Source organism: Aphis gossypii, chromosome 1, assembly GCF_020184175.1.
Source record: "Aphis gossypii isolate Hap1 chromosome 1, ASM2018417v2, whole genome shotgun sequence".
Classification (NCBI taxonomy): Eukaryota; Metazoa; Arthropoda; class Insecta; order Hemiptera; family Aphididae; genus Aphis; species Aphis gossypii.
The window spans coordinates 3,389,715-3,405,252 of record NC_065530.1 but is presented as its reverse complement, the minus strand read 5'-3'; the positions used below and the strand labels follow the sequence as shown (position 1 = coordinate 3,405,252).

Genomic DNA, 15,538 nt, shown 5'->3' with positions numbered 1-15,538 from the left:
GACATATTAATAAGGATTCTCTTATTATTATGTTTATTGATACTCTGCTATAAAACTAATATAGTATAAATTTTGCATTTTACCAAACATTGAAGGAGTTATATATTCTTATGAAGGTTCAAATAACACTATAGCCTACGGAACAATTATTCTGCAGAATTATATCATTATTGAAAACTGTGATGTTGGATATTATAAGACTTACCCCAATAGTTTTAAGTTTTGTCAGAAAAATGGAAAATGGCTATCAAGTTCCGAGAAATTATGTTTAAGTAAGTGATTTAATATAATTTGTATGCTAGAGTTACGTTTATTTAATAATTCCCGATGTTTGGTTATTCTTGATTATAATTTATATTTTTATAGAAATGTGTCCGCCTTTATCATCAGATAGTTTAAATTTTGAATGCAGTCTAAATGACAAGTTTACTAATTGTTCAAAACCGTCGATACCTGAAACAAAAGCTATACAATCATGTGAACCAACACATATATTACCAAATGGGCATAATGAATCTGCTACTGAATTACTTTGTCAATCTAATGGAACATGGAATAATCAACTACATGAATGCATTCCATGTAATTGCATATTTATCACGAATCATACTTATCTAATTTAAATATATGTATTACTAAGCAACAACTGGGCTAGTATTTAAATTCTATTGTTTATTTCATAAATTTTAAAATTTATCAGCGCAAATAATCTTTAGACGGGGTACTTTTAATTAGTTAAGTCATAGTTATGTTACATTTTAAAATCACAATCATGTATTTTATCATAAAAATATTTAATTAATTTATAGATTATAATCATTTATAAAATATTCAAATTGTATTTTAGTTTGCGGTAGTGTATATTATACTACTAGCCATCCATTACCGACCATCAATGCTAAGAAACAACTTTTTGGAACAACCCCTTGGAATGTTAGAATATATCGATTAAATAAAGATCATAATATTAATTATGACTTGATATGTGGAGGATCAATAATTGCTCCAAAATTAGTCATAACAGGTAAATAATCTACAATATATTTAATAATGTATGAATATTACTTATTATGAATACCTATTAAATTTTTAGCGGCTCATTGTTTTTGGAACACAGGGATCTTAACAAATAATATATCAATAACCGATGATTCATATAAAGTTGCTATTAGTGAATATGACAGAAATTTCACAATTGATGATAATGACTTTACTCTAATGATGAATGTTAGTTATTAATTTAAAACTAATAACTTATTGTAGTCATCAAGTATTAATTAAAATAATTTTATAGGTTAAAACTATTTACTTACAAGAAGATTACCATGACTTTTTTTATTCTCATGATTTAGCTATTATTGTATTATCGAATGAAATTTCTTTTAGTAATAGTGTTGTACCTGTTTGTGTCGATTGGAATTCTAAATACCGTGTATTGGACGGAGATAAAGGAAAGGTTGGTTTAAAGTATTATTTAATTATTAAGAATTAAGATTAATAAGATTGTGATATAAATAAGAATAGTTACATAATCATTCACTATTTATTGTTGTAAAATTAAATGTAAATTTATATTCGATTAATTTCTAATAATCAACACTTTAGCCAGTTAGACTATATTTAATTTTATTACACTCAGTAATATCACGTAGAAAAAAAGATAATAATATTGTACCTATATAGTAATGTAGTTAATAAAACTATTTTATACTTTAACAGGTTGTTGGTTGGGAAGGCACTGAAGAAAACAAACGTAGTAATGTTTTAATAGAAGCATCTTTAACATACATAGACAAATATTTATGTGAAAGTTTTTATAAAGACATATTTAAACCGTTTGACACTGAATCTAAGTTTTGTGGCAGTACTACATTAGGTCAGTGTTTCTCAATCTTTTTGCAATGGTGACCCATAAATTTAATCTTTATTGGGTTCGCGACCCCCCGCTAAAAAATAAAATAACATTATAAATATATTTTTAAATATTTATAACTTTATATATTATAAAATCTAAAATACAATATACTGAATAATAATAACATAATAAATAAATAAAATTAATTATAAAAAATTGGTACTGGTCTGTTATCGCCCCGCCACGGGAACGAAAAATTTTATCACCCCGCCAATTACGAATGCGGCGATTTCGAACATATTATTTTATTTATACCTACAACAATTACCTATCGCTTTAATTTATTAGTTTAGGTAATTTTACTGTACTTATCGGTTATCGCGACTACCTAACAAAAAATATAACTGCGCGTGTTTCGGCACTCGTCGCTACGCTCCGCACAAATCGAAAATATCCCTCGACTTGCTATGCAACGCCACCTCAAGTAGGTCACAGGGTAATCACTGCCCATATACTACGACATAATTTACCCTGTGACCTACTTAAGGTGGCGTTGCATAGCAAGTCGAGGGATATTTTTGATTTGTGCGGAGCGTAGCGACGGCGCCGAGGAGCGTAGCGACGAGTGCCGAAACACCCGCAGTCACATTTTTGACTTTTTTCTGAATTTTTAATATTTCTTCGGGCGGTTACATTTTTTGTTAGGTAGTCGCGATAACCGATAAGTACCGTAAAATTACCTAAAACTAATAAAACAAAGCGATAGGTAATCGCCGCGTTCGTAATTGGCAGGGCGATAAAAATTTTCGTTCCCGTGGCAGGGCGATAACAGACCAGTACCAAAAATTAGTATAATATGAATATAACCGTAATCGTAAACGAGATCAGCGACCCATCAAAAAAAATTCGCACATGGTTTAGGAAACGCTGCATTAGGTAATAACTAATTAACTATTTAATTAACTATTTAATTTTCAATGGCTCCCATGAATTATATTTTTTAATAAGCATAGGTAACTTAAATTTGTTATTAATTTTACATTTAAGACAACAAACTTAAAAATGTCGGTTATTCTAAATCATGTGCCGTTTTAGCGTATCGTTCTGATATACTGTACGTTATAAGTGAATGTCGTCAATTTGAGCGTACCGGGCTAGGCTAGGTAAAGTAATATCTGAAGTCAATGTGACTTCAAATATAGTAATAATCTAAATATTATAAATGTTACATAAATATATACTTATCTTATAACTATAATCTTATTCAAATGACTTTTAAGTGTCAATTGTTTGTCAATTTTGTTCAATGTTTTATCAATTTTTTTTTTTTTTTTGATTATGTTTCATATCATGGTTTATTAATATATAGTTGGTATAACAAACTGATTTGTGTTGAAAAAATATTCATCGCTTTATTATTACGACTAATTATTATTAAAAACCAATAGTAACCATTTATAAAAAAAAAAATTTCCATCGTAAATCTCAAAATTCCTGTTTTAACACTAACTGTGGGTGGAGGTGGGATTGTGAAAAATACTTAACAATCTATTCTTTTACTGACGAAACATACACAAAACAAAAATCATAAAAAAACGAGCTGTATTAGTGGAGTTCGACCACAAATTAAAACATTTATAAATATGTAACGGTCTGTATTTTGATACTTTTCCTTACAAAATATAAATTATAACACCAAGATTCTGATATTAATAATGATAATTTTTATTTAATACTCTTTTCTTTGAACACTTATAATCTAATATACAATACATATAGTTCAGAGATTTCACAATAGTTTTATGTATAATTATACGGTAATTATACATGTTTTAATACAATTTAACTCGCGATTTAGACAACTTCCCACTCACAATGATAATAGTTAAAATACTTACGGTTTTACTACTTAGAGTAATTGTATGAATTATAATTATTTAACGTGGTTTCCTGTGGACTACAGCGGCAATATTAATATCACGTGCCGTAATTATATCGACACCAGTACCTATTAAGGATACGGGCAGTGGTGGTTACGATATCTGCGGCGGCAATGCTAATGACCTGTATTAATATCGATAACAATAATTGCGTCGACGCGGATAGCTGATCGCGGTGCCCGGTATTTATATAACTACAATAACTGCTGCGTCGATTTGAACTTGCGGTAAATGTTGCGGCAGCGATGTTTATCACATCCGCTCTGCCCGCTTTAATTTGCATGTAGTGATTTTATACTCGCGTCGGTCGGCACACTCTAGCCTTCCCGACGGTACGAGTAGCTGAGAGCGGTGGCGGTTTTTATTAACGGCGGTAAACGATAGTGGTTAGCACATCCTAGCCTTCCCGACGGTACGGATAGCCGAGAACGGTGGCGGCGTTGGTGACGTACGAAGACGGTCCTGTTAGTGTAGGCCGAATGCTTACGTGTGTCTAGCCTTCCCGAAGGTGGCCGTGAAATACTACCGCATTAGCCAGTCACTAATAAGACTGTTCTGCAAAAGCGAACTGGTCGTCGGCGTTGGCTGTTGGGCTCCGTTATATAGTATACGTCAGTCGCGTATGTGTGTCGAGGTGACGCTATTTTCCCTATCTGGGCAATGCGTTACCTAAAGCCCCGCAAACACGAGTTGGGAAGTACCGCGATCTACCGACCGCGGAGAGTGGTTCTGGTGGTCATTGGTTCACCTGTTTGTTGATGGGTGGCGCGTCGTAAGCGGTGATATGTTGTATTCGTTACAAATAATACCCCTTATGTTCATCTATATTGTATTTGTCTCAATTGGGAAAATAAACAGATTGCAGTCGTTTGTTTAATATTTGACTTATTTAAAAATTAACTTTTATTTCAGAACAAAAACCTACTGTGAATTTTAGTGGTGCAGGATTAACCTTTGTACACTCTAATTATTTTTATTTAAAGGGAGTAACAAGTGTCAAGAAATCAAACACAAATAGTTCAATAATAGTTTTTACAGATATTTATCAACACGTTAAATGGATTCGTAAGATTTATGATAAATATAGAAGAACCGTGAGTATATTTGCTTCTACATACATATCAATAATAATACTAATATTATAGTGTTAATTGATAATCTACAATCTACTATAAAACTAATACATTTTTTTAAGAAATTAATTTATTTTATTAAATGTTTTAACGATTGAGAGTTTTGTAGGATATTACATTTTGCATTTTACCAACTGTTGAAGGAGTTATATATTCTTACAAAGATACAAATGAGACTATAGCCAACGGAACAATTGTTGTTCAGAATCGAACCGTTATTGAAAACTGTGATGTTGGATATTATAAGGCTTACCCTAGCGCTTTTAAATTTTGTCAGAAAAATGGAAAATGGCTAACAAGTTCCGAGAAATTATGTTTAAGTAAGTTATTTAATATAATTTGTATGCTAGAGTTACGCTTATTTAAAAATTCCCGATGTTTGGTTATGCTTGATTATAATTTGTATTTTTATAGAAATGTGTCCGCCTTTATCATCGGATAGTTTAGATTTTGAATGCAGTCTAAATGACAAGTTTACTAATTGTTCAAAACCGTCGATACCTGAAACAAAAGCCATACAATCATGTAAACCAACACATACTTTACCACATGGGAAAGAAGATTCTTCAATCGAATTACGCTGCCAGTCTAATGGAATATGGAATAATCAACTACATGAATGCATTCCATGTAATTGTATATTTATCACCAGTGGCGGATGCAGAAAAAAATTTCTGATGAGGTTTTAAAAATTTTATAATTGTTTGAAGGTTCAAAAGTAAGAATAACTACGTTTGAAATTAATCATCCATTCATTTCAGAGGGGTATTGTACCCCCGAACCTCCCTCTGTGTCCGCCACTGTTTATCACAATTTATACGTAATTTAAATATATATATTACTAACCTACAAGTTTATCCAAATTCTAATATATATTTTATAAATTTTAAAATTCAAGAGAAAAAATTATTGTTAGGGTAAGTACTTTTGATTAGTTAAGTGTATAATAGGTATGATGTACATTTTTAAATCTTTTATAGGTATATATTTTATCATAAAGATATTTAATTAACTTATAAATAGGGTCCGGATTTATATGCTTGGATCACTAGCAACAATACTAATGCGTGATTCACAAAAACTTACTCAATAGCACTACTCTCGAAATTTTTCAGATATGATAATAAAACGACTTCGTCAAATTAGACGGACTGTAAATATAACTATAAAACAACATTTTGATTAAGATAAGCAAAATATTATCTAATATTTAATTTAAAACCATATATTTGCAATAAAACTCAGAAAATATAAAAATATACAGTACATGTCAAAATTGACAAAATATGCAAAATACAACTTTATATTTCGGATCTATTGACCATAATAATTCGAATTTGTAGCTTTTTTTTTGTTTTTTTTTTTTTTTTATTAGAAAAGAAAATATACAATCTGTAAATATATTTACAATAAGTAATTGTGATGGTTTTTTATACAAGGCATGATAACATGAATGAAGAGGGTGCCCAGTAACACTACTTCAACTTGATTAGATTGGTGGATTTAGTTAAAATGATTTTTTTGACCAACTGATGATAATTGTCTTTAAGTATTAAGTAGGTCTCGTGACCATTTACGTTTGAGGCGGTGGATAGGGTTATCTGGGAGTGAGAGAGGAGAGGTTAGAGATGAGAGGGTTAGGATGATTAATGGTATTTTTATGAAATTACTTTTAGTGGTTAGACGCTACTTCAGAGATAGTTGGAATTTTTAGATCCTTGTGTAGAGTACAATTGCTGACATACCAAGAAGAGTTGGTTAAGAGTCGGTGATTGATGGATTGAAATGCTTAGAATTTACTTAAGTTAGAGTTTTTAGAGGTTCCCCAAATTTGTATGCCAAAGGTCATTGCAGGTCGAATGATTTGTTTGTATATGAGAAGTTTATTGTTAAGAGAGAGGTTAGAACGCAGGAGCTGCCTGAATTTATGGAGTTTTAGATTGAGGGAAGATCTTTTGTTTTTTATGTGAGCTGCCCAAATTAGTCTTTTGTCGAGATGAAGTCCAAGGTATTTTACGGAGTTTTGTGTTTGAATTGTTTTGTTGTTTAGTTTTTTTATTTGTTTTGCCTTTATTAAAGAATAAGAGTTAATGTAATGAACGTTGATTTATTTTCGTTGATTTTTATTCTCCATTTATGGAACCAGTGTTGTTGAATTACTAGGTGTTCTTGGAGGTGGTTTGTAGCAGTTTGAAGACATTTGTTGGATGTCAGAATAGCGGTATCGTCGCAAAGGTAGCTAGAGTAGTCTTATTTGAGTGTGGTATGTCAGAGGTGAAAATATTATAAAACGTAGGAGCGAGAATACGGCCCTGGGGAACCCCAGCATTTATAGGGTGAGTTGTCGAAAGTTTATCTTCACAGCGAACCTGAAATGATCTGTTTAAGAGAAAGGATTTTATGGTAAGAAAAAGAAGTGTAGGAAGAAAACGAATTTTGTGTAACAAGTCTTTATGCCAGACCCAATCAAAGGCTTCAGCCACATCTAAGAATAAAGCATTGCAGTAATGTTTGTTTTCTAAAGTAGATGCGATATTATCAACGATTCAATGTACTTGGTGCAGGGCAGAATGATTGTTTCTAAAACCAAATTGGGTATTGGGAATTATTTTTTTCCCCGTTATAATTTGGTTAATTCTTTTAAGGAGAATTTTTTCAAGGATTTTTGCTAGGGAGGGAAGCAGACTAATCGGACGATATGAGGAGGGGTTTACCTGGCTTATGAATTAAGATTATGATTGATTTTTTCCACGTACACGGGAAATAAGATAGGCGCATGATGGAGTTAAAAATATGTGATAGGTGTATGATGGTTTTTTTTTTGAAAGACATTTAATGATTCTATTAGTTATTAAATCATGGACAGGAGATTTGTTATTGGCAAGTTTTTTGATAATATACTGAATTTCAAAAGGAGATGTATGTTTTGTAGGTAGGGACATAGGGAGGGTTTGGGATAACGTTGATTCGACGTTTATTGAGTGTTCTGGATCAAGTACGTCTGGGTGAGGAGTGAATCTAGTTTCTGGGTCAGAGGCAAAAAAATTAGCTTTTTCTATGTGAGAAATTGCTAAAGTATTGTCAGTGTAGCGTAAAGGAGGTGAAATATTTTTTTGTATAAGTAAATTGTTGGTAGCTTTCCATAAAGAATTGTTAGTTGTTGAGAGGGAATTTAACTAATTTTGATAATTATTATCAAATACCATCTAGAGCGGGCACGTCGTTTAGCAATAATTAGTTGAGATATGTATTGAGTAAGTTGGGAAGTGGATTTTTGTAAAGTCGAATTAACTATAGAAGAATCAAGTGCAGCTTTTTGAATGTTTGATGTAAAAGATAGGATAGCCGAGTGATTGTCTTGGATTGTCTTCAGTGGTACATTAAGCGTGAATTTATTATCTAATAGGGTCTGAAATGTGGACCATATGATATTCCCTGGAGTAAGAGTAGGATAGGATTTAGTCCTGACTGAAGAGTCATTTAGTGTTAGTATGATAGGTAAGTGATCTGAGGAAATGTCAGCCGAGTTTTTAATGGTAGCGGAAATGTGATTTGGCAGAGTAGAAATAAAGAATTCGAGAATGTCCGGTTGTCTGTTGTAATGCGAGGGCCAGTATGTTGGGTATTCGAGGGGAAAGAATTTTTAGAGCTTTATTTGCAATGAGGTTGTTAAGAGCGTGACCTCTAATGTTAGTTGTTCTAGAACCCCAATGATAGGTGTTTAGAGTTAAAATTGCCGTCGGCAATGAAGTTATTGCCTAAAGATGAGAAGTAATTGTAGAAGTCTGCCGTATACCTTTTTGAACTGGGAGGACAGTATAGATAGATGAAATGGTAGTTAGAATATTATTTAGAATTAATCTTATGTTTGTGGCTTGGAAGATATCAATTTGGTATGGAGGGAGGGAAGTGTGCTTCATGTTGTTTTTAATTAATATTGCAGAGCCTGCATGCGCAGTCCCATAAGGATGACTACATTGATATAAGGTATACCCAGGAAAGTTACAATGTAAATTTATGGTTAAATGGGCTTCGCTTATGAGGAGTAAGTGTATAGGATTTTTACATAGAAATGCTTTAAGTTCAAGTTTTCGATGGATAAGTCCATTAGCGTTCCAAAGAAGGATTGATATTATTGATGTTATTTGGTCTATTTGTTATTAGATTTTATTAGTTTGTTTATGACGGTGGTTAGAAGCGAGATCAAGGCATTTATTAAGGATTTGAAGTCATCAAGGAAGGAAGACAATTTAATTGAGATTAGATCCGGGTCGGTGGGAGGGCTAAAGGAGTGATTGTTTGAGGTTGTTGCCTGGGCATAAGACTTAGGGAGTTGAGAATTTAGATTTGTGGTTGAAGTAGTGTCCCGTTTTACATCAATTGTGGGGTGGGGTACATTATTATGGTTATAATAATTTTTTTTGATTGAAGCGACGATTGGAATTCTTTATGGATAGGGCATCCTCGATAGTTTGCTGGGTGGCTTCCTCCACAAAGGGCACAATTTGCAGGGAGATTAGTTGCTTTCTGATAGTCTATTGATAGGTGATACCTAACCTAACCTATCTCCACAGCGGACACATTTTGGAGGATGATTGTAGTATGCCTTAGTGTTGCCAAACCCTTGACAGCGAAGGCATTGTATTGTTTGTTTATTATGACGAGGTTCTTCGATTCTAATTTTTGTGTAGTGTATAAATTTGATTTCAAATATATCTTTATTATTGAAGGATGGCTCTAAATCTATGAAAAACATAGGTAGAAGCAGTTTTGAGTTAGGTTGTAGAACATTAATAATGTTTCTGGGAGTATGTCCATGAGAGATAAGCTCTTTTTTTATTTCCTCTATAGGGGTGGTGTGATGTAGATTTCTGAGTACTACACGATAAGCTCTATCTTCTTTTAACTGATAGGTATGGAAATTTGCTTTGTTGTGCTGTAAAAATTTAATGACGGAGTGGTACGAATCTGAGAATTGAGTAGAAAGTTTGACACCATTTATGGAACTTTTACAGGTGAAATTTTCTCCATTTGTTACCTCTTTGATGCTGGTACAAAAGGAGTTAAAGTTATTGATTCTGCGAATGAATATTGGAGGAGGTGGTTTGACAATGTTTGATGTAGATTCGGTTGGGATAGACTCAAGTTCCATATCAGATTGATGAAAGTCGGAGCCATCGTTTTGATCTATGACATTTGAGAACAGTGAGAAGCGATTATTTGAAACATAGTGTTGTTTTTTTTGTGTTGAGGAGGTACATTTGGTGAAGAGAATGGAGAAAGAAATCGTTTGGACGATGTGGGAGTAGTATTTCCATCATTCCGATTGAATTTTTATGGTGAAGCAGGAGATTGATTTGGTACGCTCTGTATACGGCTTTTCGGTATCATTAGTAGCAGGACGGTTTTAGAGTTGTTAGGCATGCATGTGCGGTGAGAGCGGTTATCGCGAGATAACATCGATAAGCGGAACGGCCAGGAACGAACGCCGCTACGCGGTCGTACTACCTACTGGTTTATTTAAGATTTTATTTTGTAATTAATTAAATAATTTACCAATGTTGATATTATGGCGATTCTTTTTTTTCGGAATTTTGAGTAGATGAAATTCTTGAAATTCTGGAACTTTTTTGAGTAAATTGGTTTTTAATTAAAGAAAAACGGTAATGATCACATTAAGTAATTGTTGAATAATAAATGTAACAACGACAGCGCGATGTTGCATTATCAACTGTCACGACCGAACATTTGTAGCTTACTTATCTATTTTTGATTGTTTAGAAAAAACATTCTAATCCATATAAATCTTGGCCCCACTTATAAATTATTATCATTTGTAAAATATTCAAACATTTTTTTAGATTGTGGTAGAATATTGAGTAATAGCCATTTATTGATGGCTAATGGTAAGAAAGCACTTGTAGAAACAGCACCTTGGAATGTTGGAATATATCGATTAAATAAAGATTATATTAATTACGACTTAATATGTGGAGGATCAATAATTGCTCCAAATTTAGTAATTTCAGGTAATTATATGACAATATATTTGAAAAGGTATTATTATAATAGGTATATATATAACATTTTTAGCGGCTCATTGTTTTTGGCATAGAGAATTATTATCTAACAATATATCAATAAACAATGATTCATATAAAGTTGCCATTGGTAAATATGATATAAATTTCACAATAGTTGACAATGACTTTACTCAAATAATGGATGTAAGTTATTAATTTAATACAATAAGAACTTATAGTTGTTATGAAGTATTAAAATGATTTTATAGGTTGCAACTATTTACTTACATGAAGCTTATAATGGGGCTAGAGGTCTCCACGCTAATGATATAGCTGTTATTGTGTTATCACACAGAATTGTTTTTAGTAGTGTTGTTGCACCTATTTGTGTCGATTGGAATAGTACATACAATGTGTTGAATGGAGTTGATGGAAAAGTAAACTTTGTATTCTATATTATTGTAAAAAATTATTTTAATAATATATAATAATTATAATATATGGGCTTCTAAAAAAGTGGTGGGATATATGTAAAGTTGTCTTCTTCGGTTGTTTTTCTTACAACTAATCCCCTAGAAATTCAAAATTTTTGAAAAATTAATAATTGATTATTGAGAAATTATGCTTTACAATTATTTTTATTTTTTTTGGTTTCAATATTAATATAGGTAGATTTGGCTAACTTTATACGCATAATGCCTCGTGTTTTCATGTTTGTAAATACATACCTATTTTCCAATGTGAGTACTTGAGTTATGGCTTAGGTGCCTTCTTAAAATCATTAATTCAACTTTTGATTTAATAATAGTTACCTAATCTATATTCTTTCCGTCATTAACTATTGTTAATTTGCATTGTAAATTAATACTGTGATGTATACTTTACTGTAATATTTATAAAATATTTTGATGTTTTGTATGACAAAACTAAGAAATAATCGTATAATCAAATTTTAAAAGTATTAAATTTTTTTTTGTTTATTTTAAAAACTAAAAACTTTAAATATTCGCAATTAATTTAATTAATGCACCTCAGTAACAACATCTTAACAATAGAGATAAATATTATAATTCTCTAATAATTGTACAATATTATAAATCTATTTAAAATATTTACAGATTGTTGGCTGGGGAAGAACGGAAAAGGGTACATCAAGTCCCGTTTTATTAGAAACTTATTTACCATACATCGATCGCAAATCTTGTCGAGATATATATAAAAATGGAAACTTTGATTTGTTTGTGACTACTGATAAGTTTTGTGCTGGTTTTCCTTTGGGTAATAAAATATTTAATTATGAATAGATAATATAAATGTATTCTATTTTGTCAACTTCAAAGACACCTTATAGATTAGGTGATATTAAATACTTTATGTTTAAGCCGTTATGGTATAATATACAGTCAGGGTGTTTCATAAAGAACGAAGTTTTTAATTTTGCTATAAATGAATTTTATTTTATAAGAAATACAGTGTTAATAGTACATATTATTTCATTATCACTTGAGGTTTAAGTGTAAAATACAATATCGTGCATATGACAACCTATGGCTCCTCTACCCACCCGACACGCAGTGACTTTATTATCACTCCACCTGCCCTAAAACTACTCCAAACTGTTACTCGCTGAGAATGCATTTTTTTCCATGTTAACCCTTGGTTCTCATTTCCTCAAATTTGATAATTTTGTTTATTGACATATCTACTAAATAAGAAATGCGCCTCATCACAAATGATGATTTTTTTCACAAAATTAACAGGACATTGATTCGTTAAAACCCAATTAACGAATTAAATTGTATGCTGCTTCATGACGACAAATAAACAAAATTTCTATTATTAAACACAATCAATAAAAACTTCAACAATCATAAATGATAGAAATTATAAAAATAGTGCCACCAACCTAACAACAAAAACTTACTCAGCATTTTAAAAACTATGTTCTTTATGAAAGATCCTGTATATACTTTAAATATGAAGCTTAATTTAAAATACCTATATTTAATCTAAATTATAATATAATTATTATATTTTACAATTAATTTAAGATATTATACTTATATAATAAAATAGCTGAACCCGTGCACTTCAAAGTCCGTTAAAAATCCTAGCTCTTATATGTCTCAAAACGTGCGTTAAATTCGTTGGATTTGTTTGTCTGTTCTTTTGTGCTTTATGCATGTCTAAACAGCTGGACCGATTGCGACGAAATTTAATATAGATATATATTAGAATTATGAGCAGAAAAAGTGATAGACAAAATCCTAACCCTGGGAGGTGCTCAAACAGACAAGTTGAGATTTACGATGAAAATTGTCATTTATAGATGGTTGCTATTAGTTTCAATGATAAAATCCTGTCTGTCTGTCCTTTGTTTGTCGCCACGGAAACAACCATGTAAAATTTCATCATAATCGATCCAGCCGTTTTAGAATGAATAAAGGACAAACTAAAAGACAGACAGTAATCCAACGAATTTAACAGACATTATTTCCTCTTATAATTTTTAACAGACTATGATGTGCACGGGTTCAGCTAATATTATATAGAATAATAAATAACTTCTACTTCTACTACTTCTACTACTACTAGTTGGGTTATACTGCTTTAAGTTATTATAATACTTTCCAAAATTAACATATAAATTTATAAATTATCTTTTAAAATATGTATAATATTCATTTAATCTTTGTTTAGAAAATATATGTATATTTATATGATTTCAATAGGTAATCTGAATATTTTATCCATTACCTATATTATTAAAACATTCAAAATTTTCATTTTTAAAACTTATTCCGTTAACGTTAGTAACATGTTTTATTAACATTTTATAATTTAAAAACAATCAATATTTAAAGTATGATAAATGTAATTTATACATTCAACTTTAATATTTAGCTTATCAGAAATAATTAATCGATCGGATTATTTTTCGTTATTTCTAGTCTCTAAACAGTTTAGAGCTGATAATCAAATACTTTATAAAGATTTTCTATAGCCTGATTCGAGTAATTGGATTATTAAAAAGTATACTAATAATATTAATTTTAATTATATGATTCTTCACATACATTTTTAATAAAATACGTACACAGAAGCATTATAGCTTAATAAATTATATATTTACTCTAAATTAATTGTAATTAATTATTAAATTAAAGGAGTTAAGATATATATATTATATATAATATAATTTATTCTATGTATAATAAATTAACAAAAACAAATAAAGTATATACCCACAAACAACCATTATATACCTACTCTTAAAAATATTATTGAATTCTTCAATTTCATTTAATGATATTAATATACTAACGTTAATAAACCATTACTTACTAATTGAGAAATACATTTGGTCGAAGCCCATTTGGTATACTATAACATCGTCAATATCACACAGATATCAATTAGAATTTTGTACGTTTTTTTCTGCTTTTTACATTAAATCTACCTTCAGTAATGATTTTAAGATTAATTAAATAAAGATATTTTACAATTTAGAACATATTATTGTGAGTGAAATCAATAATTAGACATTAATATAGTCTTCACAATTCGCATTGATTGATTGATTTTGTGTGACAAAACTGTATTGTGTGCATAACGCATAAAATCACTGAATTTTAAAGTGTATAATGTTTTAAGTCATCTCTTTCATATTTTGATAAATATAAGTGTTAAAAAAATTTTAATACTTGGTAATTGTACATAATTTTTTTTTTTTAATGTAAAAGGTAATTTTATTAACTACTTATTTATATTCAGTTGCTTAATTTATAACTTAAGTATACAATATATTTAGTTTCAGGACGAGAAATGGGCGAAGGAGATAGCGGTGCAGCCATAACCTTCTTACACTACAAGTTTTATTATTTAACCGGTGTATTGAATCACAGAGAAAAATCCTCAAATAATTCAGTAGCAGTTTTTACAGACATAAAGTACCATGTTGAATGGATTCGTAAACTATTTAATGAACATAACTTTGTCTAATAACATAATGGTAATGGCATATAAAATTTATCTTTTTTATAATAAAAATGAACATTCATATAAACATTGTTTTTTTTTTTGTGCATACACAATTAAAATTGTTCTTTTAAATTAAATTTTATAATGATGACATACAATTCATACATATTAAGAGCTATTAAATTTTATTTACACATTTTGCATTTTACACTTTAATGATTCGAAATTATTATTATCGTACTGTCATATTAATTAAATAATTATCTTGTAGAGAAATAGAGTAAGTACTAATCTGACAATGAGCTAGATAATTTTTTTTCAATTTTTAATGTATTCATTACGTACGTGCGTGGAAAATACATTGTTTACATGTCTCATTATACAATTGTAATTTGTTGTTCTACAATTATAAATTTTAAGGTGATGAATACATTTTTTTCCAAATTTATTGACTCCATTAAGATTGTGAACAAAATTTAATAAACATATACACTATACAGGTGAACGGACACAGATCCCTCGACAGCTAGATCCCGGTGACTAATTGACGCAAGAGGATCTAATTGACAGGGGACTAAAATGACTACAAAGATTTTATAAATTATA

At 30.3% G+C, this 15,538-nt stretch overlaps 2 protein-coding genes across 2 annotated transcripts in view; both read left to right on the top strand.

The window, feature by feature from the left end:
* LOC126549026 (venom protease-like) overlaps window positions 1-15,387 on the top strand; it is a 33,919-nt gene extending 18,532 nt beyond the window's left edge. The window contains exons 5-8 of the mRNA XM_050197340.1: window positions 11,022-11,155; window positions 11,221-11,388; window positions 12,070-12,229; window positions 14,763-15,387. Coding sequence (XP_050053297.1) covers window positions 11,022-11,155; window positions 11,221-11,388; window positions 12,070-12,229; window positions 14,763-14,953 — 653 coding nt within the window. The 3' untranslated portion in view covers window positions 14,954-15,387. The remainder of the gene's footprint in view (window positions 1-11,021; window positions 11,156-11,220; window positions 11,389-12,069; window positions 12,230-14,762) is intronic.
* Window positions 1-15,538, top strand: part of LOC114128307 (uncharacterized) — a 104,839-nt gene that overhangs the window by 34,647 nt on the left and 54,654 nt on the right. The window contains exons 24-33 of the mRNA XM_050197334.1: window positions 65-272; window positions 367-582; window positions 848-1,024; window positions 1,094-1,227; window positions 1,295-1,456; window positions 1,720-1,876; window positions 4,708-4,889; window positions 5,038-5,248; window positions 5,343-5,558; window positions 10,790-10,957. Of these exons, the coding sequence (XP_050053291.1) occupies window positions 65-272; window positions 367-582; window positions 848-1,024; window positions 1,094-1,227; window positions 1,295-1,456; window positions 1,720-1,876; window positions 4,708-4,889; window positions 5,038-5,248; window positions 5,343-5,558; window positions 10,790-10,957 (1,831 nt within the window). The remainder of the gene's footprint in view (window positions 1-64; window positions 273-366; window positions 583-847; window positions 1,025-1,093; window positions 1,228-1,294; window positions 1,457-1,719; window positions 1,877-4,707; window positions 4,890-5,037; window positions 5,249-5,342; window positions 5,559-10,789; window positions 10,958-15,538) is intronic.